Source organism: Salvelinus alpinus, chromosome 13 (assembly GCF_045679555.1).
Source record: "Salvelinus alpinus chromosome 13, SLU_Salpinus.1, whole genome shotgun sequence".
NCBI lineage: Eukaryota > Metazoa > Chordata > Actinopteri > Salmoniformes > Salmonidae > Salvelinus > Salvelinus alpinus.
Window position 1 is genome coordinate 40,722,327 of NC_092098.1, and position 26,891 is coordinate 40,749,217.

Here is a 26,891-nt window from a genome sequence, read left to right on the forward strand (position 1 = left end):
GGAATATTATTTTTGACAAGATATCTTATCTTTTTGACAATATCGCAGTATTATTTTTGCACTAATTGGCTGTACCTGCACCAAAACTCCAGTATTTTTCCTTCATAGCTTGTTCTCCATCTTCTTTTTAAATAAGGAGCCAATTTGTTTTCAGCACTTTTATTTCCATGACTGACCAAAACATTTTATCATGGCTCTCTTGTGTCCCTTTGCAGCAGACATATGGTGAGCAATATGTTTGGACTATGGAATCTCAATAAAATCACATTATTTAATGGCAATGCATGTAGAATCGCAATACATATCGTATCGGCACCTAAGTATTGTGATAATGTTGTATCGTGAGGACCCTGGCAATTCCTAGCTTGTGTGTGAGAGAGAGAGCTTTTTTGTGTGTGTGTGTAGACCAACCTATGGAGGGAGGAAAAGGAGTGGTTACAGCTGACTGGTGGCTAGCTGATTGGGCGATATATTAAATGGGATGTTTCTCTCTTTCTCTCTATCTCTCTCTCAGGGTGACATCATCACCACAAACACTCCAGACATGAGAAAGGAGCAGGTGAAGATGTCTCTGAAGAACACCAAAAGTAAGTGATTTAAACCAGTATTTCAATGCATTATATCCAATTCTATCAGTTTGAGAATTGACAGATGCTTCAGATTTCAGGTAACCTAATGCCAGGTAATTTAGTCAGTCATGACTAAACCAGTCATGGTATTATGTAATTGTATATTCTGCTGCTAGGGTTTTCCTTAACCTTAGTCAGCTCAAATGTGAGGGGAGGTTAGTAAAAAAAATTGCCTTTTCTTTGTGAATATATTGAAATGTGTTGCTTGTAACGCCTTATTGTTAATAAGCAACCCAGACGTTGTCTTGTTGCTACTCTGCTATGTGTAATGTTTTGAAAAACAGTCCCGTTACCATTAGTCAAATTCCAGGACGTTTTCACTGTCTTGAAGTTCAAGTTAAGTTCACTTAAAGTTCACATTTTCAATGACTCATATATTATTATCTGAAAGGATAAACTGATCCTAGATTGATATATACAGCCCCCAGAGCTTGAGTTTGACCAGTCTTTTTTGTTATTTGTGTCACAGCATAGCACAGCATGTTGCACTCGCCTGGGTCAAAATCAGCTAGTGAAAAATATTTTATTGCATTAAATTGAAATAACAAATGCCCTTGTGTCTTCAACACCACCAGGGAAATGATTTTGTGTCTGCCTTTCTCTTACGGATTTTGACCCAGGCGAGTATGGCATACTGTGCTGTGAAGCATGCAAAAGGTATCTGTACATTAAAATCGCCTTCTTGTGTTAATTTGCAGCATGGTCCAGAGTACTTGTACCTGTGCTGCTGCTGTGCTGTGTGTCCTACTACTATTCACATTTCTTCCTTCAGAGGTAAAGCTCCCCTTTGTCTTCATTCAGCCACCTGGTCCTCCTCAAGATCCTTCTGCATTTGACAGGATTTGAGTGCTACAGAGGGTGGCAGAGTTTATGTAAGCACAGAGTGGCTCGTAAGAGAGATACAGCTGTGTCTCAAATGGCACACTATTCCCTATATAGTGTGCTACTTTTTGACCAGGGCCCATAGTGCTCCGGTCAAAAATAGTTCCTATGGGCCCTGGTCAAATGTAGTGCACTATATAGGGAATAGGGTGCCATTTGTGACGTACCCATGTACTCTTTAGCCCCTGGGGGGGAGAGATTAAGCTTGGTTTAGGGCTGCCATGACCAGGGACTGGTTAGGGATTTTAGAGAAAGACAGAGGAGAAGCTCGTTGCACGTTATCTTTTTGGCCAAAATGTCAGATAAGTGGGTCTGCTAGACTCTGATAAGTGGCACTTTTTATTCAATATAGCTAATATAGCTATCTAAACAGAAAAATTACAGAACATTACAAATTGTACGTATAAGAGAAAAATAGAGCTGTACCGATGACAGACACCTTCGACCAGACCATCCCATCAAGTTCAGGATTTGCATCTTTTGACCAATGGTAAAATAATATGTTAATTGTCTAGATAATCGTCTAAGAAAACCAGTAGTCCAAACCACGTCTGTCATTATCTGTTCAAAGGTTATTTGAGTTTTTACCCTTGTATGATAGCAGAATTAGGGTGACTAAATCAATGGAGGCCAGAGAAAAAAAAGTGGTCAAAAATCTGGAAAATTGCACTGCGTCAGGATTCTGTGCCAGAAATAAGGCTACTGGCTACCTGAAAGGCTGACTTTCCTGTTGAACTCGTCATCTTTCTTCTCGAATCTGCAGGACATAAAACAACATAGAGACATGACATGTAGTATTTTCATATTTTAGTGTATGCTTTTCATATTAATTAGAAATTCCTGTTCTTTTTCAAACTTTTCTCACAAAAACAAGCTTTTTATTTTCAAAGCCTTTTACATTTAATTCAGCTCGTGTCATGATAATTTAGGTTTTAGCTACCTGCGGAAACAACTTTGAAGACGAGAACAACAAAATGTAAAATCCTCAAAAGTTATGAGGAACCTGCACCACTATGTCAACAGAGTTCAGTGCTTCTTATTGCATTCATTAGGTTGTGAAATCTGATTTTTTTTGTTTATATAATGTAATTATATGTTAGAGAAAGAGCCCACTGAATGATTCATAACATGAATATTCATATTTGTCTTGGTAAAATGTATTTTATAACATAAGGAAGTGAAATTTCATCACCGTAGCATGTTTTCATTTGATAGCAATTTGATAGAAATAAGGATTTTTATTCTACTGACAGTATATAGCGCTTCTCAAGAACACTTGAGTTACTCATAATTAGGGAGTCTTGTTCACTTTCACCACAGTATATGCTGTTGTACACGGCTGTCCCTATAGGAGAACCCTTTGAATAACCCTTTTTGGTTCCAGGTACAGTACCAGTCAAAGGTTTGTACACATCTACTCATTTCAGGGTTTTTCTTTATTTTTACATTGTGGAATAATAGTGAAGACATCAAAACTATGAAATAACACAGATGGAATCATGTAGTAACCAAAAAAGTGTTAAATATATCAAAATATATTTCAGATTCTTCGAAGTATCCACCCTTTGCCTTGATAACAGCTTTGCACACGCTTGGCATTCTCTCAACCAGCTTCATGAGGTAGTCACATGGAATGCATTTCAATTAACAGGTGTGCCTTGTTAAAAGTTAATTTGTGGAGTTTCTTTCCTTCTTAATGCATTTGATTCAATCAGTTGTGTTGTGATAAGGTAGGGGTGGTATACAGAAGATAACCCTATTTGGTAAAAGACCAGGTCCATATTATGGCAAGAACAGCTCAAATAAGCAAAGAGAAACGACAGTCCATTGTTACTTTTAGACATGAAGGTCAGTCAATCCGGAAAATTTCAAGAACTTAGAAAGTTTCTTCAAGTGCAGTCGCAAAAACCTTCAAGCGCTATGATAAAACTGTCTCTCATGAGGACCGCCACAGAAAAGGAAGACCCAGAGTTATCTCTGCTGCAAAGGATAAGTTCACTAGAGTTACCAGCCTCAGAAATTGCGGTGCAAATAAATGCTTCACAGAGTTCAAGTAACAGACACATTTCACCATCAACTGTTCGGAGGAGACTGCGTGATTCAGGCCTTCATGGTAGAATTGCTGCAAAGAAACCACCACTAAAGGACACTAATAAGAAGAAGAGACTTGCTTGGGCCAAGAAACACGAGCAATGGACATTAGACCAGTGGAAATCTGTCCTTTGGTCTGATGAGTCCAAATTTGAGATTTTTGGTTCCAACCGCTGTGTCTTTGTGAGATGTAGAGTAGGTGAATGGAGGATCTCTGCATATGTGGTTCCCACCATGAAGCATGGAAGAGGAGGTGTGATTGTGGGGGTGCTTTGCTGGTGACACTGTCAGTGATTTATTTAGAATTCAAGGCACACTTAACCCACATGGCTTCCACAGCATTCTGCAGCGATACGCCATCCCATCTGGTTTGCGCTTAGTGGGACTATCATTTGTTTTTCAACAGGACAATGACCCAACACACCTCCATGCTTTGTAAGGGGTAATTGACCAAGACGGAGAGTGATGGAGTGCTGCATCAGATGATCTGGAGTCCACATTCCTCCGGCCTAAAACCAATTGAGATGGTTTGGGATTAGTTGGATCGCAGAGTGAAGAAAATGCAGCCAACAAGTGCTCAGCATATGTGGAAACTCCTTGTTGGAAGTAGTGCCAAGTGAAGCTGGATGAGAGAATGCCAAGAGTGTGCAAAGCTGTCATCAAGGCAAAGGGTGGCTACTTTGGAGAATCTAAAAAATAAAGGAAAACTCTTGAATGAGTAGGTTTTTCCAAACTTTTGACTGGTACTGTAGTTCTACCTGGAACCAAAAATAGTTTTACTATGGGGACAGATGAAGAACCCTTTTGAAACCCTGAGTGTGGCATAACCTTGGGCAAAGTGGTGTGTGGTATCCCAGGAGGTCTACCCTGGATGGTAATAGAGGGGAGGTACGTGAGTCGACATTGGCTGTGTGTTTCTGTTTCGTTTCCATGTTCTGTGTTTTTCAGTAGTGAAGGGGCTTTCAGTAAGGCCCTCTGTGACAGCTGGAATATCTCTCAGAAGTGGGAGAGACTCAACTTCAAGTGAGTAATAAAGTCTACTTGATGAGAAACATGGAGGAGTTTTGTTTTTACTCTTTCTTTCTCCCTCTTTCTTTCTTTCACTCTCATTCTCTCATTCTTTATCCCTTTCTTCCTCTCTCACCCTCCCCTGCAGATAATATTAAGCTTTTCTTTCTCAACTGCCAAATATTTGGGTCATAGGCTCTATTTGAAAAGTTAATGTAAATATAGCATAGAAGGAAAAGAAATACATCTGTAACTTTGGTAGTGACAACAATATCACAAATGGCCATTCAAAAAAAATAAAATAAACATTTGCATGTTTCTCTTCTGTTTTTCTAACTTTGTGGTTTCTTGGAAATGTGACCAGTTAGGTGTGTCATGTTTTGCCATGGTAACAGAAGTTTTTTATTTTTTCCGACCGTTAACAAACGAGTTTGGTTTTGCAATGATACAATGAGTTTGGGTTTGTTTCTCAACACAAGTGTAATTCTTAACACATCAGGCTTCGAAGAAAGTATATAACATCAAACTTCCTTCCACAATCATAGCTATTTTAAGTGAGTATGTAAGTCTATGCCACATTGATTTAATATTTCTTATCAGCAGGTGTATGTATTTCTACCTGTGTTTTATCCTACCAGTGTGAGCAGGAATGCTCAACTTTTCTTGAAGCTGGAGGATTTCTTCTGGCGACGCTACTTGTCCACGTTAGCCTTGCCTTATGGTGTTAAGGGCAGTGGTATGTTGTCACCATCCTCCACTTCAAAGGGTATTTCCAGTGGTGGCTGGTGGAAGTTTAAATAGAATGGCAGGCTTATTGTAATGGCTGGCATGGAATTCATTGAACGGTATCAAACACGTGTTTGACACCATTCCATTCAATCCATTTCTATGAGCCGCCCTCCCCTTCACCAGCCTCCTATGGGTACTTCATACAAAATGCATATTCTGTTAAAGGTGCTTTTCAGTGTGTTTTTATTTCAATTATGCTTTTGGATTAGACTAGTGCATGTTATTCTTATGACAGTGTTATTACTAACATGTAATAGCAAGCCTCAATGTTACTAGTGTTATCTGCATTAACCATGTCTGTCTCATGTTTACATTTCTTGTGTGAGATGCTTAAGTTCATTTTCTGTTTTCTAGAGCTTTTTCTCGTGAAAGCATTGGCAGCCATGGCTAGCTATGACATGCCTGAGAGGATAAAACAGTTAGGTCAAAGTATATCTCATCCCTGACAATGACGCTACTGTAGAAATCAGTCATTGTTTGCATAAGATTACAATCTAGTTTATGAATCTATTGAAGTTAATATTTTATTCAGCTGACAGTTGACACATTCCTGATGGACAACTCATTTTTTTTAAAGGTCTACCATGATACCTTGGTTGAGCTGTACTGTTTTGTCCTCTTCCTGCCCTCAGTTTGCCTTGCAAAACCTGCATGGTGGTTGGAAATGGGTTCGCGATCAAGAACACCTCGTTAGGAAGTGCCATTAACAAGTATGACATAGTGATCAGGTAAGAGACTGAGTGCTTTATGTCTTGCTATGTCACATTTATTTCACATTCTGTCATGGTTATAACATCAGTATGCAGGCTGTGTGACTATGGTTCATGCAATGTCTTATTGGTCATACCCAGGTTGAACGATGCCCCAGTTCGGGGGTATGAGGCCGACGTGGGGAACAAGACTACCATGCGCCTCTTCTACCCTGAGTCGGCTTCCTACAACCCCAGCATCCACAATGACCCTGACACCCTCATGGTCCTTGTGCCTTTCAAGCAGCAGGACGTGCGCTGGCTCAAAGAGATCCTGTACAATGAGAAGAGGGTACTATACTGGATGTGATATTTTCAACACAAAGACACAAAGACAGGGATGCCCATTACTCCCCATCTACCTTTAAGAAAATATATGATGAGATGAAGTAAGGTTTTAAAGTCTTGCAACTTTAAAACTGATTACAGGACATACAGTATCATATATTAGGTAAAGAACCTGAATGGAGGACAGGGGATTATACAACTGATTACTGATCACACACTCTCTCTCTTTCTAGTTAGTCTAGTCTCTTTCTGTTTCATTCACACACACACATCCATACACACACTCTTCTCTCCCCAATGCCACATTAAAACACCTTATTCATTTAAACATGATCACCCTCACCTGCTGGAACATTGTATTTTCCACCCTATCTCCCTACCCTGAGGCTCTGTTAGTAGGTTGTGTTGGAGCAGTGTCTAATAATAATGTTGAAAGGAACGGCCTTGGGGTGTAGGGTCATGCCACCCTCATTTACACAGTAGTCTAATTCTAAGAGGGACGAGAAGGCATGTGTGATCAACCAATGACTGGGCAGGAGTTAATATTTAGATCTAGGCTCTGTTGTAATTTCCACGCTAGTTTAGCACATAGTGCCGTGAAAAAGTATTTGCCCCCTTTCTGATTTTCAAAATTTCTTATTTTTCATACTGAATGTTATTAGATCTTCAACCAAAACCTAATATTAGATAAAGGGAACCTGAGTTTGCAAATAACCCCAAAAAATGATACTTATTTTATTTATTTAAAAGTTATCCAACACCCAATTCAACTACAGGAAGCATTTGGTTACAGTCATTGCAGCTAAAGGTGGCACAACCAGTTAATAAGAGTAAGGGGGCAATAACTTTTTCACACGGGGGAATTGGGTGTTGCATAACTTTGCTAATGAAAGAAATTAAATAAGTGTAATTTGTTTTGTTAATTGTAAACTCAGATTGCTTTTATCTAATATTAGGTTTTGGTTGAAGATCTGATAATAGTCAATATCAAAAATAGAGAAAATCAGAAAGGGGGCAAATACTTTTTTACGGCACTGTAAAATTAAGCAATGTATTGGGAATGTATCCTAAGCAAACCTGGGTTCAAATACAATTTTACGTTTTTTAAAAACTTTTTGTGTTTGGTGTAGTCTGCCTGCAGTCCTAGATGGGTAGGCTTTGCACTTTTGCAACAATTCCATTGCGCCTTGCTAGCTCAATCAAACCGAGCGAAAGTATTTGAAATTATTTAAAATAGTACTTGAACCCAGGTCTGATTCTAAGTAGTGTGCTGGTGTGGATATTGGCCCTACTATGTAGTGTGCTGGTGTGGAACGTAGCCCTACTGGTGAAGCTGTTTTAACCAGGGGCAGTATTTATCAAGCGTCTCAGAGTAGGAGTGCTGATCTAGGATCAGTTTTGCCTTCATAATGAATAAGAATAGATGGACAAGGGGACCTGATCCTAGATCAGCACACTTAATCTGAGACGCTTGATACATAAGGACCACCCAGGGCTCTTTCTAACTAGACTCACTCTATTCACCCGATCTGTGGCTTCAGATCAGAAAGGGCTTCTGGAAACCCCCTCCTGAGATCTGGTTGGGTAAAACCAGCCACATCCGAATCCTGGACCCCTACTTCCTGCAGCAAACGGCCAGCCGCATGCTCCGCTTGCCTCTCAACACACCTCCAAAGACCAACCAGGTGAGAGCTGCTCAGAATAGCTGCTCACCCTAACAGAAATGTACATGTTTAAAGTGTGTTGGAAGTACAATTATTACATTTTGGCAAATGCTATTGTAACACAGTTGTTAAAAATGCATTCCACCATGTCTTTCACAGACATGAAAAGCTAGTTTGTAGAAAAAATGGTAGTGTAATAGGTTGGCGTTCTGGTCATTTAACCACCATTTCAATCTTGTTCTTGTAATTTGAGTCACTTAAGGTTTTAGTGGTTATATTTAGGGAGCTTCTTGGAACGGTTTGAAAATGTCTGAAGCTTGCAGACAAGTTACTGTAGTGATAAGAAGGCTATGAATGTCGCCACTTCCGCTTTGTTTGGGTGTGAAAATAATTGCTTTTCAGAAAATCACCAGTCAAAACTCTCTCCCATCACCACAGTCAATAAGGGGTCAAGAGAGTTTAGGGTCAAGATAAATCTTCAATGAATGTCTGTGTAGTAATCTATAATTATTCAACGTCGTTGTATCAATATTAGTGGTCACACGAAGTAGATAAACTATTATGTAATGGGGAAGATGGTATTAGTGCTGTTTTAATGTCCATGCAGTTTCATGAGTGACTATGGTTTCATAGAAAACATTGGGTTAATTTGAAACTATAAGTATTACTTTGGAGCCTTGGCTGTTCACGGCAAAGCTAAGAATGTCATTACTTAGAATGTCATTGGCAAAAATCACACATTGACGTATTTATTTTTGTCTGACCTTGGAGTTTGCCCACTCCTCCTTTCTTAAGGTGCCCTCCTCTTCTTCCTCTGTGCGTAGGGGTTCAATTCAGCCCTGAGTGAAAAGTCCAGACTCTTACAATGGTGCTTTGTTCCCACTCTCACTGTTAAAGGGCTCTTCAAGTTCAAACTGTGGCATACCTTGGCTCTCAAAGGATGGGCTGGAAGCTTAAAACAACTCTTTTGAAATGGAAATGTGTGACAAAAGAGGAATTATGGAGTGAATGTTCAAGGTTATGGTGATGCCCGTGAGATGATGTGGTTTATTTTGTCGCCGGGTACTTCTCTCATGTTTTTACTGAACCTGACTGGTTATCCATCCTGAATAAGTATGTATCCAGGCACCAGACCTAGGTTCAAATAGTATTTGTTTTAATCATTTAATAATTTAAGCGTGCGGTGATGTGTGTTTGTAGACGATCACTAGTTTAATCCCAGGGACTCTGCCCTCTCTGTCATCGGTCCTGAAACTAGGGCTTGGTTTGAATACTTTCCAATTTTTTTTTTTTTATTGAACCATTATTTAACTAGGCAGGTCAGTTAAGAACAAATTCTTATTTTATGATGACGGCCTACCCCGGCCAAACACTCCCCTAACTCGGCCGATGCTGGGCCAATTGTGTGCCGCCCTATGGGACTCCCGATCACGGCCGGTTGTGATCTCGGAATTAAACCAGGGTCTGTAGTGACGCCTTTAGCACTGATATGCAGTGCCTTAGATCGCTGCGCACTCAGGAGCCTAATACAGCCTTCCTTCCTGTCTTCCTTGAAGTAATCAAGTCAAATTGTATTTGTCACATGCGCCGAATACAACAGGTTACAGTGAAATGCTTACGTACAAGCCCTTAACCAACAATGCAGTTTTAAGAAAAAAAGTAAGATAAGAATAACAAATAATTAAAGAGCAGTAGTAAATAACAATAGCAGGGCTATATACAGGGGGTACCAGTACAGAGTCAATGTGCAGGGGCACCAGTGTCGAGGTAGTTGAGGTAATATGTACATGTAGGTTTAGTTATTAAGGTGACTATGCATAGATAATAACAGAGAGTAGCAGCAGTGTAAGGGGGGGGGGAAATGCAAATAGTCTGGGTAGCCATTTGATTAGCTGTTCAGGATTCTTATGTCTTGGGGGTAGAAGCTGTTTAGGAGCCTCTTGGACCTAGAATTGGCGCTCTCGTACCGCTTGCCGGATTGGTGAAAGGTATGTTATGGGACCTTTGCTTTCAACTATACAATCACATACTGATCAATGACTAGCTCAAAGAAGGGAAGACAGGAGGATGCGTTTTCTGTGTGGGCCAGTGGTTTTGCCACTGACCCCACTGCACTGGTGCCAGAGTTGGCATGGGTTTGAAATCGCCCACTGCCCTTTGGCTCTATCTTTCCTGTCTTCTCTCTACTGTTCTATTTATAAAAAAAATAGTAGAGCTTAGCCTGTCTTGTAAACTTGATTAAATTATTTAATGACTGTGACATGGCCGATCTTGATGAGGTCACTTTAGGGAATGGCGCTCCTCCCATTAGTCACAGCTAGGAGTTGGGTCACTGATGCTATCCTTCCTCTTTCGTCTCCTTTCTCTGGAAGGAGTGACTAAGAAAACAAACCTTGTTTTGTAAGGGAAATGACTGAAAGGGTGGAGAGTCATCTATGTTTTGAAACCTACAGACCTTGGTGTCTGAACTTTGGTCCTTGGGGTTACTAGTTTTCCTCTGTAACCAATGAGTTAGTTGGTAACAATGAGTTAGACCCTTCAGTGTTGATGCAAAAATATTGGCCAAATGTATTGCTCATAGACTAAAAAAGGTATTTCTGGACGTTATTCATCACAATCAGACGGGATTCTTAGAGGGAAGACATATTGGAGACAACATTAGACAACTACTACAAATAATGGAAAACTATGAGAATACAGGTAAACCATGTATAACCGTTATAGCAGATCTTGAGAAAGCATTTGATACAATACGTCTAGAATCTGTTTAAGTGCCTGTTTTTTTTTCAACTTAACATGGGTACAAGTATTGTTCAAAAACCTTTTATGTAAAATAATAAATACGTTTCTTCTCTGAGAACACCTTTCCATTTACGAGAAGATTACCCTGATTAATTTTCTATTACATACATGACCACATTACCAAAAGTATGTGGACACCTGCTTGTCGAACAGCTCATTCCAAAATCATGGGCATTAATATGGAATTGGTCCCACAATTGCTGCTATAACAGCCTTCACTCTTCTGGAAAGATTTCCACTAGCTGTTGGACATTGCTGCTGGGACTTACTTCCATTCCGCCACGAGCATTAGTGAGGTCGGGCACTGATATTAGGCCTTGCTCGCAGTCAGCGTTCCAATTCATCGTAAAGGTGTTCAATGGGGTTGAGGTCAGGGCTCTGTGCAGGCCAGTCAAGTTCTTCCACACCAATCTCAACAAACCATTTATGTAGGGACCTCGCTTTGTGCATGGGGACATTGTCATGCTGAAACAGGAAAGGTCCTTCCCCAAACTGTTGCCACAAAGTTGGAAGCACAGAATCATCTAGAATGTAATTGTAGCGTTAAGGTTTCCCTTTACTGGAACTATGGGGCCTAGCCCGAACAATGAAAAGCAGCCCCAGACCATTATTCCTCCTCCACCAAACTTTCCCGTTGGCACTATGCATTTGGGTATATAGCGTTCTCCTGGCCTTGCATCCTCCAAACCCAGATTCATCCATCGGACTGACAGATGGTGAAGTGTGATTCATCACTCCAGAGAACGCGTTTCCACTGCTCCAGAGTCCAATGGCGCCGAGCTTTACACCACTCCAGCCGACGCTTGGCATTGCACATGGTGATCTTAGGATTGTGTACGGCTGCTCGGCCATGGAAACCCATTTCATGAAGCTCCCGACTAATAGTTATTGTGCTGATGTTGCTTCCAGAGGCAGTTTGGAACTCGGTAGTGAATGTTTTAACCGAGAACAGACCCTTTTTCTTCTCCCTACGTGTTTCAGCACAGTCCTTTTCTGTGAGCTTGTGTGACCTACCACTTCGCCACTGAGCCGTTGTTGCTCCTAGTGTAACGTCCTGACCAGAGTTATTATGTGTTTTACTTGTTTAGTGTTGGTCAGGACATGAGCTGGGTGGGAATTCTATGTTGTGTGTCTAGTTTGTCTGTTTCTATGTCCAGCCTAATATGGTTCTCAATCAGAGGCAGATGGTAATCGTTGTCCCTGATTGAGAATCATATATAGGAGGCTTGTTTTGTGTTGGGATTTTGTGGGTGTTTGTTTCCTGTCTCTGTGGTTGTCTGCACCAGATAGGTCTGTCTCGGTTTTTGCACATTTTGTTATTTTGTATGTTTGTAGTGTTTCACTTGTTCTTTTATTAAACATGTTGAACACTAGCCGCGCTGCACTTTGGTCCTCTCCTTCACCTCTGGAAGAAAACCGTTACAGAAACACCCACCAAACCCGGACCAAGCAGCGTGGCAACGGGCAGCAGCAACAGCAGCAGCGGTACCAGGAGGAATGGTCATGGGAGGAAATCATGAACGGAAAAGGACCCTGGGCAAAGGTTGGAGAGAATCGCTGCTCTCGGGAGGAGAAGGAGGCAGCCACAGCCCAGGAGCGGTGGATTGAGGAGGCAGCACGTAAGAGAGGCTGGAAGCCCGAGAGGCTCACCCAAAAATTTCTTGGGGGGGGGGGCTAAAGGGGAGTGTGGCGAAGCCGGGTTGGATACCTGAGCCAACTCCCCTGGCTTACCGTGGAGTGAGAGGGCGTCGTACTGATCAGACACCGTGTTATGCGGTAAAGCGCACGGTGTCCCCAGTACGCGTGCTTAGCCCAGTGCGGGCTATTCCACCTTGCCGCACTGGTAGGGCTAGATTGGGCATCGAGCCGGGTGCCATGAAGCCGGCCCAACATATCTGGCCTCCAGTACGTCTCCTCGGGCCGGCGTACATGGCACCAGCCTTACAGGTGGTGTTCCCGGTTCGCCTGCATAGCCCAGTGCGGGCTATTCCACCTCGCCGCACTGGCAGGGCTACGGGGACCATTCAACCTGGTAAGGTTGGGGAGGCTCGGTGCTCAAGAGCGCGTGCCCTCCTTCACGGTCCGGTATATCCGGCGCCACCTTCCCGCCCCAGCCCAGTACCACCAGTGCCTACACCATGCACCAGGCTTCCAGTGCATCTCCAGAGCCCTGTTCCTCCTCCCCGCACTCGCCCTGAGGTGCGTGCCCTCAGCCCGGTACCTCCAGTTCCGGCACCACGCATCAGGCCTATAGTGCGTCTCAGCCGGCTAGAGTCTGCCGTCTGCCCAGCGGTGCCTGAACTGCCCGTCTGCCCAGCGGCGCCTGAACTGCCCGTCTGCCCAACGCCGTCTGAACTGTCCGTCTGCACAACGGCGTCAGAGCTGGCCGTCTGCCAAGCGCCATCGGAGCCATCCGTCTCCCCAGCGCCATCTGAGCCATCCGTCTCCCCAGCGCCGTCTGAGCCATCCGTCTCCCCAGCGCCGTCTGAGCCATCCGTCTCCCCAGCGCCGTCTGAGCCATCCGTCTGTCCCGAGCCGTTAGAGCCGCCCGTCTGTCCCGAGCCGTCAGAGCCGTTCGTCAGTCAGGAGCCGCTAGAGCCATTCGTCAGTCAGGATCTGCCAGGGCCGCCAACCAGACAGGATCTGCCAGAGCCGCCAACCAGACAGGATCTGCCAGAGCCGCCAACCAGACAGGATCTGCCGGAGCCATCAGTCAGCCATGAGCGTCCAGAGCCGTCAGCCAGTCATGAGCTGCCCTACAGTCATGAGCTGCCCTACAGTCATGAGCTGCCCTACAGTCATGAGCTGCCCTACAGTCATGAGCTGCCCTACAGTCATGAGCTGCCCTACAGTCATGAGCTGCCTTACAGTCATGAGCTGCCTTACAGTCATGAGCTGCCTTACAGTCATGAGCTGCCCTAAAGTCATGAGCTGCCCTACAGTCATGAGCTGCCCTACAGTCATGAGCTGCCCTACAGTCATGAGCTGCCCTACAGTCATGAGCTGCCCTACAGTCATGAGCTGCCCTACAGTCATGAGCTGCCCTACAGTCATGAGCTGCCACTCAGTCCGGAGCTGCCACTCAGTCCGGAGCTGCCACTCAGTCCGGAGCTGCCACTCAGTCCGGAGCTGCCACTCAGTCCGGAGTTGCCCCTCTGTCCTGAGCTACCTCTCTGTCCTGAGCTACCTCTCTGTCCTGAGCTACCTCTCTGTCCTGAGCTACCTCTCTGTCCTGAGCTACCTCTCTGTCCTGAGCTACCTCCAAAATCATGTGGGGGCCTTGGGGAGGATTCTTAGGCTAAGGTCGTGGGCGAGGGTCGCCACTCAAAGGACGCTAAGGAGGGGGACAAAGACAGTGGTGTCCACCGCCGGAGCCGCCACTGCGGACAGATGCCCACCCAGACCCTCCTCTTGAGTTGTAGGGGTGCGTTCGGAGTCCGCACCTCAGGAGGGGGGTACTGTAACGTCCTGACCAGAGTTATTATGTGTTTTGCTTGTTTAGTGTTGGTCAGGACGTGAGCTGGGTGGGAATTCTATGTTGTGTGTCTAGTTTGTCTGTTTCTATGTCCAGCCTAATATGGTTCTCAATCAGAGGCAGATGGTAATCGTTGTCCCTGATTGAGAATCATATATAGGAGGCTTGTTTTGTGTTGGGATTTTGTGGGTGTTTGTTTCCTGTCTCTGTGGTTGTCTGCACCAGATAGGTCTGTCTCGGTTTTTGCACATTTTGTTATTTTGTATGTTTGTAGTGTTTCACTTGTTCTTTTATTAAACATGTTGAACACTAGCCGCGCTGCACTTTGGTCCTCTCCTTCACCCCTGGAAGAAAACCGTTACACCTAGACATTTCCACTTCACAATAACAGCACTTACAGTTGACAGGGGCAGCTCTAGCAGGGTAGAAATTTTACAAACTGACTTGTTGGAAAGGTGGCATCCTATGACAGGTGGCATCCCCATACTGTATTTATTTATTGATCTTGCTCCTTTGCACCCCAGTATCTCTAATTGCACATTCATCTTCTGCACATCTATCACTCCAGTGTTTAATTGGTATATTGTAATTACTTCGCCACCATGGCCTATTTATTGCCTTACCTCATTTGCACACACTGTATATAGACTTTTTCTACTGTATTATTGACTGTATGTTTGTTTATTCCATGTGTAACTATGTGTTGTTTGTGTCGAACTGCTTTGCTTTATCTTGGCCAGGTCGCAGTTGTAAATGAGAACTTGTTCTCAACTGGCCTACCTGGTTAAATGAAGGTGAAATAAAAAAATGATGGTGCCACGTTGAAAGTCACTGAGCTCTTCAGTAAGGACATTCTACTGCCAATGTTTGTCTATGGACATTGCATGGCTGTGTGCTGAATTGTATACACCTGTCAGCCACAGGTGTGGCTGAAATAGCAGAATCCACAAGTTTTTTGCAGAATCCACACATACTTTTGTATATATAGTGTATTTATTCATTGCTCTACCGATTCCAGGAGAATCCTTTTTCAAATCATGCGAAGAAAAACATTTAACTTTACACAAGCATATTTGAGTTTGGAGGTTTAAAACAATTAAATATTAAGGCATAAAACCTCTCCCTTAAAGCCTCCATTTTACTGAAATTGTATCTAAATCCAAACTGTTTTTCTAGCAAGCTACTAAGAGAGCCCCATCCTATGTTTAAGAGTGGACTCTGCCTTTTTGCAGATTAATACCTTGACAATGGGTCCCTCTTTAAAACTTCTCTAGGGTAGGGGGCAGCATTCGGAATTTTGGATGAAATGCATGCCCAAATTAAACGGCATGTTTCTCGGGCCCAGAAGATATCATATGCATATAACTGGTAGATTTGGATAGAAAACACTCTAAAGTTTCCAAAACTGTTACAATAGTGTCTGTGAGTTTAACAGAACTGATTTGGCAGGTGAAAACCTGAGAAAAATCCATTCAGGAAGGAGTTTTCCTTTTTGGTTTGTAGTTTTCTATTCAATGCCATTACAGTATCCCTTGACTTAGGACTCAACTTGCAGTTTCTATGCCTTCCACTAGATGTCAACAGTCTTTAGAAAGTGTTTCAGTCTTGTATTTTGAAAAATGAGGAAGTAAGAGCAGTCTGAATGAGTGGACCCTAAAGTTTCACGGAGCTTTTTCTTGCGCACAACCGAGAGAATGCGTTTCTTGTTTACATTTTATATTGACAAAGTTATTGTCCGGTTGAAATAGTATCGATTATTTAGGCTAAAAACAACCTGAGGTTTGAATATTAACATCGTTTGACATGTTTCTATGAACTTTACGGATACAATTTAGATTTTTTTGTCTTCCTGTTTTGACTGCGTTTGAGCCTGTGGATTACTGAAGAAAACGCGCGAACAAAACTGAGGTTTTTGGGTATAAAGAGACTTTATCGAACAAGAGGAACATTTATTGAGTAAATTAATGTCTGCTGAGTGCAACCATATGAATATCATCAAAGGTAAGGGATTCATTTTATCTCTATTTCTAAATTGTGTAACTGTTCTATCTGGCTGGCTACTGTTTGTAATGATTTGTCTTGTGGGCTATGTTCTCATAATCGTAATGTATGCTTTCGCCGTAAAGCATTTTAAAAATCTGACACCGTGGTTGGATTAACAAGAAGTTAATCTTTAAACCTATGTAAAATATGTTTTGTTTTATGAATTTCTATAATGAGTATTTCTGTATTTGAATTTGGCGCCCAGCAGTTTCACTGGCTGTTGAAGAGGTGGGACGCTACCGTCTCACGTGCACAAGAGAGGTTAAAGTATCTTCCTTTTTAAATTAAGTCTTACAGAGTTGGCTACAATTTCAATTGAAAAGGAAGATCAAATAATGTCTAAACTCCACAATGTACTGATAGAGAAAAAAAAAAAAATATTCGAAAAACTACAAGAAGGGTATAATATTTATGAAGGACATTGTAAACAAGAATGGTAACATTGTCACACAAGCAATTAACAACAGTGTATGGAGGTGTATGCTCAGTACAAAATTAGACAATGACTTAAATAAGAAATTAAAGAATTGGTCTGTCTGCCACCCATTCAATCAATCAATCAAATGTATTTGTTAAGCCTTTTTTACATCAGCAGATGTCACAAAGTGCTATACAGGAAGCCAGCCTAAAACCCCAAACGGCAAGAAATGCAGATGTAGAAGCAAGATGGCTAGGAAAAACTCCCTAGAAAGGCAGGAACCTAGGAAGGATGCTAGAGCGGAACCAGGCTCTGAGGGGTGGCCAGTCCTCTTCTGGCTGTCGGGTTGAGATTATAACAGAACATGGCCAAGATGTTCAAACGTTCATAGATGACCAGCAGGGTCAAATAATAATAATAATAATAATAATAATAATCACAGAGGTTGTGGAGGGTGTAACAGGTCAGCGCCTCAGGAGTAAATGTCAGTTGGCTTTTCATAGCCGAGCAGTCAGAGTTAGCGCGCACAGGTGCGGTAGAGAGAGTCGAAAACAGCAGGTCCGGGACAAGGTAGCACGTCTGGTGAACAGGTCAGGGTTCCATAGCCGCAGGCAGAACAGTTGAAACTGGAGCCGCAGCACAACCAGGTGGACTGGGGACAGCAAGGAGTCATCAGGCCAGGTAGTCCTGAGGCTTGGTCCTAGGGCTCAGGTTCTCCTGGAGGAGAGGGAGAGAGTAAGAATTAGAGGGAGCATACTTAAATTCACAGGACACCGGATAAGACAGGAGAAATACTCCAGATATAACAGACTGACCCTAGCCCCCCGACACAAACTATTGCAGCATAAATACTGGAGGCTGGGAGGGGTCGGGAAACACTGTGGCCCCGTCCAATGATACCCCTGGACAGGGCCAACCAGGCAGGATATAACCCCACCCACTTTTCCAAAGCACAGCCCCCACACCACTAGAGGGATATCTTCAAACCACCAACCAGCACCACCATTGAACCATAAATGGTTTAAAATGATTACTATAAATCCACCAAAAATGATCAGTTTGGCTTAAAGTCAACATTTTTGATAGCAATACCGTTCTTGATTTCCCAATACCTTGGCATCGGGTCTATGAACTTACATACAGTATAAAACAAACAATCCGTTTGTTTCAATTTAAACCTATTATATAAAATACTTGCTACAAAAATAATGCTCAATATATAAGGCATTGAACAGTCAGTCTTGTGCAGTCTTTGCAATGAGGAAACAGTCAATTGAACATCTTTTCTGGTACTGTCCATCGGTGGCTCGCTTTTGGAGTCAGGTCCAGGAATGGTTGTTATGTCAAAATATCAGGGTTTAGATGGACCTGCAAACATTGTTAGGGGATCTGAAAAACCACGATCAGTCAATGGGAAATATCATTATACTCTGGGGTAAAGTATATTTCTTTAGGGCAATATCAGTAGAAATTTAATAAATAGGGAGGTTCTGGACCCTCATAAGACATCATAGTAAAATGGAGGGATGTATTGCAAAAGGAAATAGCATTATACTTGGAAAGATGGGTTAATCTGTGGACATCGGAGGGATTGAGTTAAATTGGTGGATTGGCCACTGTGGGATTAAATCCAGCACTTGAAGAAAGAGAAAATTAGGAATATACGTATAAGTATTTAACTACAGGTACCGTAGATGTGAGCGAAAATAGCTGTAAGTAGCAGTAAAAGTATTGTTGTCCGTTAGTTTACTCCAATCAGGATAAGGATGGTAGGGTAATTGGGAAAAAGTATAAAGAAAATTAAAATAAGGGGAATTAGAAATTATACAAACAATTAAATTCATAGAACCTACAATATATATGCAATATTAAAGCTGATCTACCAACCAACCCCCCCCCCCCAAAAAAATAACATTTGTTAGATGGTACCAAATGAGTTAGGTGACAATGATTTAGATGGTACCTAATGAGTTAGATGGTAACTCATATGCATTAGCATCGACCGGCCCCGTGATATGCAACTTTTCAGGGAAGTTAGAAACCAATATACACAGGCAGTTAGAAAAGCCAAGGCTAGCTTTTTCAAGCAGAAATTTGCTTCCTGCAACACAAACTCAAAAAAGTTCTGGGACACTAAAGTCCATGGAGAATAAGAACACCTCCTCCCAGCTGCCCACTGCACTGAGGATAGGAAACTCTGTCACCACCGATAAATCCACTATAATTGAGAATTTCAATAAGCATTATTCTACGGCTGGCCATGCTTTCCACCTGGCTACCCCTACCCCGGTCAACAGCACTGCACCCACCACAGCAACTCGCCCAAGCCTTCCCCGTTTCTCCTTCTCCCAAATCCAGTCAGCTGATGTTTTGAAAGAGCTGCAAAATCTGTACCCCTAAAAATCAGCCGGGCTAGACAATCTGGACCCTTTCTTTCTAAAATTATCTGCCGAAATTGTTGCAACCCCTATTACTAGCCTGTTCAACCTCTCTTTCGTGTCGTCTGAGATTCCCAAAGATTAGAAAGCAGCTGCGGTCATCCCCATCTTCAAAGGGGGGGACACTCTTGACCCAAACTGCTACAGACCTATATCTATCCTACCCTTCCTTTCTAAGGTCTAAGTCAACAAACAGATTACCGACCATTTCGAATCCCACCGCATCTTCTCCGCTATGCAATCTGGTTTCAGAGCTGGTCATGGGTGCACCTCAGCCACGCTCAAGGTCCTAAATTATATCTTAACCGCTATCGATAAGAAACAATACTGTGCAGCCGTATTCATTGACCTGGCCAAGGCTTTCGACTCTGTCAATCACCACATCCTCATCGGCAGACTCGATAGCCTTGGTTTCTCAAATGATTGCCTCCCCTGGTTCACCAACTACTTCTCTGATAGAGTTCAGTGTGTCAAATCGGAGGGCCTGTTTTCCGGGCCTCTGGCAGTCTCTATGGGGGTGCCACCGGGTTCAATTCTTGGGCCGACTCTCTTCTCTGTATACATCAATGATGTCGCTCTTGCTGCTGGTGAGTCTCTGATCCACCTCTACGCAGACGACACCATTCTCTATACTTCTGGCCCTTCTTTGGACACTGTGTTAACAACCCTCCAGACGAGCTTCAATGCCATACAACTCTCCTTCCATGGCCTCCAACTGCTCTTAAATGCAAGTAAAACTAAATGCATGCTCTTCAATCGATCGCTGCCTGCACCTGCCCGCCCGTCCAGCATCACTACTCTGTACGGTTTTGACTTAGAATATGTGGACAACTACAAATACCTAGGTGTCTGGTTAGACTGTAAACTCTCCTTCCAGACTCACATTAAGCATCTCCAATCCAAAATTAAATCTAGAATCAGCTTCCTATTTCGCAACAAAGCCTCCTTCACTCATGCTGCCAAACATACCCTCATAAAACTGACCATCCTACCGATCCTCGACTTCGGCGATGTCATTTACAAAATAGCCTCCAATACCCTACTCAATAAATTGGATGCAGTCTATCACAGTGCCATCCGTTTTGTCACCAAAGCCCCATATTCTACCCACCACTGCGACCTGTACGCTCTCGTTGGCTGTCCCTCGCTTCATACTCATCGCCAAACCCACTGGCTCCAGGTCATCTACAAGACCCTGCTAGGTAAAGTGCCCCCTTATCTCAGCTCGCTGGTCACCATAGCAGCACCCACCTGTAGCACGCGCTCCAGCAGGTATATTTTTCTGGTCACCCCCAAAGCCAATTCCTCCTTTGGCCGCCTCTCCTTCCAGTTCTCTGCTGCCAAGGACTGGAACGAACTACAAAAATCTCTGAAACTGGAAACACTTATCTCCCTCACTAGCTTTAAGCACTAGCTGTCAGAGCAGCTCACAGATTACTGCACCTGTACATAGCCCATCTATAATTTAGCCCAAACAACTACCTCTTCCCCTACTGTATTTATTTATTTTGCTCCTTTGCACCCCATTATTTCTATTTCTACTTTGCACATTCTTCCACTGCAAATCTACCATTCCAGTGTTTTACTTGCTATATTGTATTTACTTCGCCACCATGGCCTTTTTTGCCTTTACCTCCCGTATCTCACCTCATTTGCTCACATTGTATATAGACTTATGTTTCTACTGTATTATTGACTATATGTTTGTTTTACTCCATGTGTTGTATGTGTCGAAATTCTTTGCTTTATCTTGGCCAGGTTGCAATTGTAAATGAGGACTTGTTGTCAACTTGCCTACCTGGTTAAATAAAGGTGAAATAAAAAAATAAAAAAATAAATATGGTACTGTATAGTAAGGTATGTACACTATGGTCCATTTTAAGTGTAGTTCTGGACTAAAGTATTTTCAATGGGGAATTTTTTTAATCCAGGACTAGCCTTCACCTGTGTGTGTGAAACCGGCCATAAGTATGTACAGTGTTTAGGCATTATGGCTCAGTTGGTAGACTATGGCGCTTGCAATGCCAGGATTGTGGATTCGATACCCGGGGCCACCCATATGTAAAATGTGTGCACCCATGACTGTAAATCACTTTGGATAAAAGCGTTTCTAAATGGCATGTCTTATTATTATTATTATTATATTAAAACTGATGTTGTAGTGATGGAGAAGACTGATCGTCTTTCATTGTAATTTTTACACACTAGTGCTGCCACCTCCTGGTGAAATAAAATATAATATGTCTAATGTGTCTCTTACGCTTGTCCTCACAGATCCCAGCGCACCCTACAACTGGCATTCTGGCCATCTACGTGGCCCTTAACTACTGTGACGTGATCCACATCGCTGGATTTGGCTACCCAGAGTCTAAAGACCTGAAGCACCCCATTCACTACTATGGCTATGACACCATGAAGTCTATGAAGGTGAGGGAGGAAATTGAAATGGGGTGCGTCCCAACAATATCTACATTCTTCTGAAGTGTACACTCATTCACTACTTCCCACAAATCTAAAAGCATTGGATTGGTGGAGGCATGGGCCAGAGGGAGTTTCCACCACATTCTGTAAACCAGTAATTTCCTTTCAAATCAGTGAAAGCAAGTGAAAGAGTACACTTTGGGAGGACGGAAAGGTAATTGGGATGTAGCCCTTGGACTATCAACAATCAGTTGTCTTGTCTAAAACACAATGCAAAGTCACATATGAATAACATTGAATATGATATGTGGAGACACATCAAATTAAATGTATTGATACAGAGGAGTGACTTTGGTGTTCTGCTGTCATGAACAATTTCAAACCACTTTGCATGGTGTGTTAACATATTTGAAACATATTTGAAAATCAATAGATTTTTTAATTTCTCCTCTTCCTGACAGAATTCGTACCACAACCTGTCCCATGAGGTGAAAGCTCTGAAGCGACTAGAGGACTCTGGTGCTGTTGTATACCTACACCCTCACTCCTGACCAATGCAACACTAAGAGTAGTGCACAAGTGAATGATACAATTATATATAATATATTATAAACTGGGTGGTTCGAGCCCTGAATGCTGATTGGCTGACAGCCGTGGTATAACATTCGCATACATTTCCATATGGGTGGCCCCAGCGGGAATCAAACCCACGATCCAGACTACTGTACCAACTGAGCTACACAGGACCACAGTGAAGGAAGACAGTTGGGACACTGAAAAAGGACTTCCCTTGCCTACACGCCTTTATCACAATCTGATAAACATCCAGTGTGTTTTAGGGATTAACATGGGTATCCGGGATCTCGGGACTGTCCCAGGAGCACTCTTCACACAGTAGCGGTGGGTGGGGAAAATCACTTGGGAAGCCAAGGCAGGAGAAAAAAGCCATATTACATAGTCGGAAGTTTACATACACCTTAGCCAAATACATTTAAACTCAGTTTTTCACAATTCCTGAGATTTAATCTGAGTAAAAGTTCCCTGTTTTAGGTCAGTTAGGATCTCCACTTCATTTTAAGAATGTGAAATGTCAGAATAATAGGAGAGAGAATGATTTATTTCAGCGGGTCAGAAGTTTACATACGCTCAATTAGTATTTGGTAGCATTGCCTTTAAATTGTTTAACTTGGGTCAAATGTTTTGGGTAGCCTTCCACAAGCTTCCCACAATAAGTTGGGTGAATTTTGGCCCATTCCTCCTGACAGAGCTGGTGTAACTGAGTCAGGTTTGTAGGCCTCCTTGCTCGCATACGCTTTTTCAGTTCTGCCCACAAATTTTCTATAGGATTGAGGTCAGGGCTTTGTGATGGCCACTCCAATTCCGTGACTTTGTTGTCCTTAAGCCATTTTGCCACAACTTTGGAAGTATACTTGGGGTCATTGTCCATTTGGAAGATCCATTTATGACCAAGCTTTAACTTCCTGACTGATGTCTTGAGATGTTGCTTCAAAATATCCACATCATTTTCCTCCCTCATGATGCCATCTATTTTGTGAAGTACACCAATCCCTCCTGCAGCAAAGCACCCCCCCCCCCCCCCCCCCCAACATGATGTTGCCACCCCTGTGCTTCACGGTTGGGATAGTGTTCTTCGGCTTGCAAGCCTCCCCCTTTTTCCTCCAAACATAACGATGGTCATTATGGCCAAACAGTTCTATTTAAGATTGTCCTCCAATAATCTCAGAAGGTTCTTTGATATAATTCACCTTGCTAACAAAAACAAAATACCTAGTGTCGCAGTCTCCCTCGATGCTGAAAAGGCCTTTGATAGGGTTGAATGGCCATACCTCTTCCGCGTCTTGGAAAAGTTTGGTTTAGGCACCGTGTTTGTAAATTTGTAAATTTGATAAAATCACTCTACAAATCTCCTAAAGCTAGGATTGCTACCAACGGGATTACTTCCTCCTCTTTCCCTCTCTATAGGGGGAACAGACAAGGTTGCCCAATTAGCCCCCACCTCTTTGCCCTCGCCATCGAACCGTTGGCTGAGGCTATTAGAACGTGCCCTGACATACATGGCTTTGAGGTGGGCCCCCATACCCATAAATTATCACTCTTTGCGGACGACCTTATCTTATTTCTAACAAACCCAGAACACTCCCTCTCTCACTTGCAGATCCTACTACAGGGTTATAGTTCTTTCTCTGGATATAAGGTCAATTTAGATAAAAGCGAAATCTTACCGTTGTCTGTCTTTGACCATCATACCATCAAGCACAAGTTTCCTTTTAGATGGTCGCCTATGGGCTTCACATATTTGGGCATAATGGTGGATGGTAACCTGAACAACCTCTATAAACTCAATCTGGCCAGTTTGTTACAAAAGGTGGAGGGTGACCTTTGTAAATGGATGGACTTACCTCTCACTCTACTGGGTAGAGTCAATGTAATTAAAATGAATGTCCTGCCCAGATGTCTATATCTGTTTCAATCTCTCCCTATCCCTGTCCCCGCAGCATTCTTTTCCTCTCTCGACAAGATGACCAGACGGTTTATCTGGCACGGCAAAACCCCTAGGGTTGGCCTGGATAAACTGACCCTGGATTACAGTCAAGGAGGCTTAAACCTCCCCAATTTTAGAATGTACTACTGGGCAGCACAGTCTAGGTTTCTGGCTCAGAGGTTTGATAAGGCTCCCTCTCCCTCATGGTTGAACATTGAAAAGCTTGAGGTAAACGATGACACTGGGGCAGAATTGTTTTACAAATGGGACAGAAAATCTATAAAAACCATCACAGACAACCCTTTAATCATACATTCAGTCCTGACATGGTGCAAACTGCAAGAGCTGTTCGGACGAGGGGGATTCTTTTCCCCTAAAACCCCTTTATGGAACAATAGATTGATTCCTATGTTTTTCCAGAATAGTAACTTTAGACCATGGTCCGATAAGGGGATCACTCTTCTGGAACATTGTTACGAGGAGGGAGTTCTTATGTCTTTTGATCAGCTGAAACAGAAATACCACTTGCCTAACAGGGACTTCTTTAGCTACCTACAACTACGAAACTTTATTAGGGTGTCTCTCAAGGGACAATGGAACCTACCTAAGATGTCACCTATTGAACAACTCTGCCACGCAGACCAACCACTGTTCAAGACCATTTCCCGTGTTTACGATGCTCTTATGTCAGGACTAACACTGCCTGGGCTAGATAAACCCCGACTTAGATGGGAAAAAGATCTGGGTATTGATCTTGAGGAGGGTCTATGGAGTGACCTATGCAGGAATGGTGTTACATCCACACTGAACTCCAGATACAGACTGATCCAGTTTAATTTCCTCCATCAGCTCTATATCACGCCATCTAGACTGCACAAGTTCAACCCTGATATCTCCTCCCTATGTTTTAGATGTGGCTCAGATGAAGGAACATTCCTCCATTCCACTTGGCAGTGTTCAAAACTACACGGTTTCTGGCAGGGGGTATGCGACACCATATCCTCAATTCATGGGGTTGCATTCCCTTTAGAACCGGAGGTCTGTCTACTGGGCAACTTTACTAACACCAATCTTAGGCAAAGCCATACTATAAAGCTAACAGAAATATTGCTAGCGATTGCCAAGAAATGTATTGCCTTGAAATGGAAATTGGATTCCCCCCTGCCAGTTGCAATGTGGCTATCAGAAGTTAATAGTTGTATCCCACTGGAGAAAATCACTTACCGCTTGAGGAATAAGTTAAACACATTCTACAGAATTTGGCAACCTTTTATTGACTATATGGAGAATCTCCCCCCACATCAAATTGAATGATTCTCTATATTATCCTTATATAATGTTTCACACGTAATGTATAATATGTAGCCTACGGCAGGTGACCATATGATCCAATGTCTCATTATAATCTTTTTTTATTGTATGTTTGTTTGTATATATAATTATAATTTGTTTGATTTTTACTTTCTTTGTTACGCTCATCTGTTACTGTCACTTTGTCCTATTGTTGTCTAATATCTTTTCACGTTTGTCTTGAATGTTGTTAATTGGAAAATGCAAAAATAAAATATTCCAAAAAAAACAGTTCTATTTATGTTTCATCAGACCAGAGGACATTTCCCCCAAAAATACGATCTTTGTCCCCATGTGCAGTTGCAAACCGTAACTTTTTTATGGCGGTTTTGGAGCAGTGGCTTCTTCCTTGCTGAGCAGCCTTTCAGGTTATGTCGATATAGGACTCGTTTTACTGTGGATATAGATACTTTTGTACCTGTTTCCTCCAGCATCTTCACAAGGTCCTTTGCTGTTGTTCTGGGATTGATTTGCACTTTTCGCACCAAAGTACGTTCATCTCTAGGAGACAGAATGCGTCTCCTTCCTGAGTGGTATGACGGCTGCGTGGTCCCATGGTGTTTATACTTGCATACTATTGTTTGTACAGTTGAACGTGGTACCTTCAGGCGTTTGGAAATTGCTCCCAAGGATGAACCAGACTTGTGGAGGTCTACAATTCTTTTTCTGATGTCTTGGCTGATTTCTTTTGATTTTCCCATGAGGTCAAGCAAAGAGGCACTGAGTTTGAAGGTAGGCCTTGAAATACATCCACAGGTACACCTCCAATTGACTCAAATTATGTCAATTAGCCTATCAGAAGCTTCTAAAGCCATATCATTTTCTGGAATTTTCCAAGCTGTTTAAAGGCACAGTCAACTTAGTGTATGTAAACGTATGACCCACTGGAATTGTGATACAATGAATTATAAGTGAAATAATCTGTCTGTAAACGATTGTTGGAAAAATGTCTTGTGTCATGCACAAAGTAGATTTCCTAACCGACTTGCCAAAACTATAGTTTGTGAACAAGAAATTTGTGGATTGGTTGAAAACGAGTTTTAATGACTCTAACCTAAGTGTATGTAAACTTCCGACTTGTGTGTTGTTGTAATTGCGGTGTTGTCTCTATAAAGTGTAAGTTCATTTGCCTTGCTACTGTGATATATATATATATATTAGGCCTAAGGCCGAGACAATAAGAAGACAGTGGCAGAATAAATTCAACCACATTTTTGTTTCATCACAAAACCAGAGAGCAACAACTGTCTGGTGAAGTACACAAAGCATATTGCATGTAGCAAACTGTTACATGACCTACAGCATGGTCAGTCAAGTTAATGCTTCCAACATTTTCGGACT

At 42.6% G+C, this 26,891-nt stretch overlaps 1 protein-coding gene across 3 annotated transcripts; it reads left to right on the forward strand.

Moving 5' to 3' along the window:
- The first annotated feature begins 518 nt into the window (after positions 1 to 518).
- On the forward strand, positions 519 to 26,676 carry LOC139537705 (CMP-N-acetylneuraminate-beta-galactosamide-alpha-2,3-sialyltransferase 4-like). 3 transcript variants are annotated; one of them, XM_071339320.1, is made up of 10 exons: positions 519 to 587; positions 1,328 to 1,403; positions 4,551 to 4,625; positions 5,249 to 5,346; positions 5,754 to 5,817; positions 6,032 to 6,127; positions 6,251 to 6,440; positions 7,978 to 8,121; positions 21,551 to 21,703; positions 22,159 to 26,676. In XM_071339320.1, exons 1-10 carry the CDS (start codon positions 545 to 547, stop codon positions 22,246 to 22,248), a joined length of 1,029 nt encoding a protein of 342 aa, XP_071195421.1. In that variant the 5' UTR covers positions 519 to 544; the 3' UTR covers positions 22,249 to 26,676. The 3 variants fall into 3 exon arrangements, with proteins under 3 accessions (XP_071195421.1, XP_071195422.1, XP_071195423.1); XM_071339321.1 differs by having other exon boundaries at positions 4,554 to 4,625; XM_071339322.1 differs by lacking the exons at positions 21,551 to 21,703; positions 22,159 to 26,676 and adding an exon at positions 12,277 to 12,620.
- The last annotated feature ends 215 nt before the right edge of the window (positions 26,677 to 26,891 follow it).

What these genes read in the sequence shown, in the direction of transcription:
- LOC139537705 (XM_071339320.1), top strand. Translation starts at nt 545, where the DNA reads ATGAGAAAGGAGCAGGTGAAGATGTCTCTGAAGAACACCAAAA. An exon ending in TTATGGTGTTAAGGGCAGTG is followed by an intron (nt 5,347 to 5,753) that starts GTATGTTGTCAC and finishes TCTGTTTTCTAG; the next exon opens with AGCTTTTTCTCGTGAAAGCA. An exon ending in ATGCCTGAGAGGATAAAACA is followed by an intron (nt 5,818 to 6,031) that starts GTTAGGTCAAAG and finishes TCCTGCCCTCAG; the next exon opens with TTTGCCTTGCAAAACCTGCA.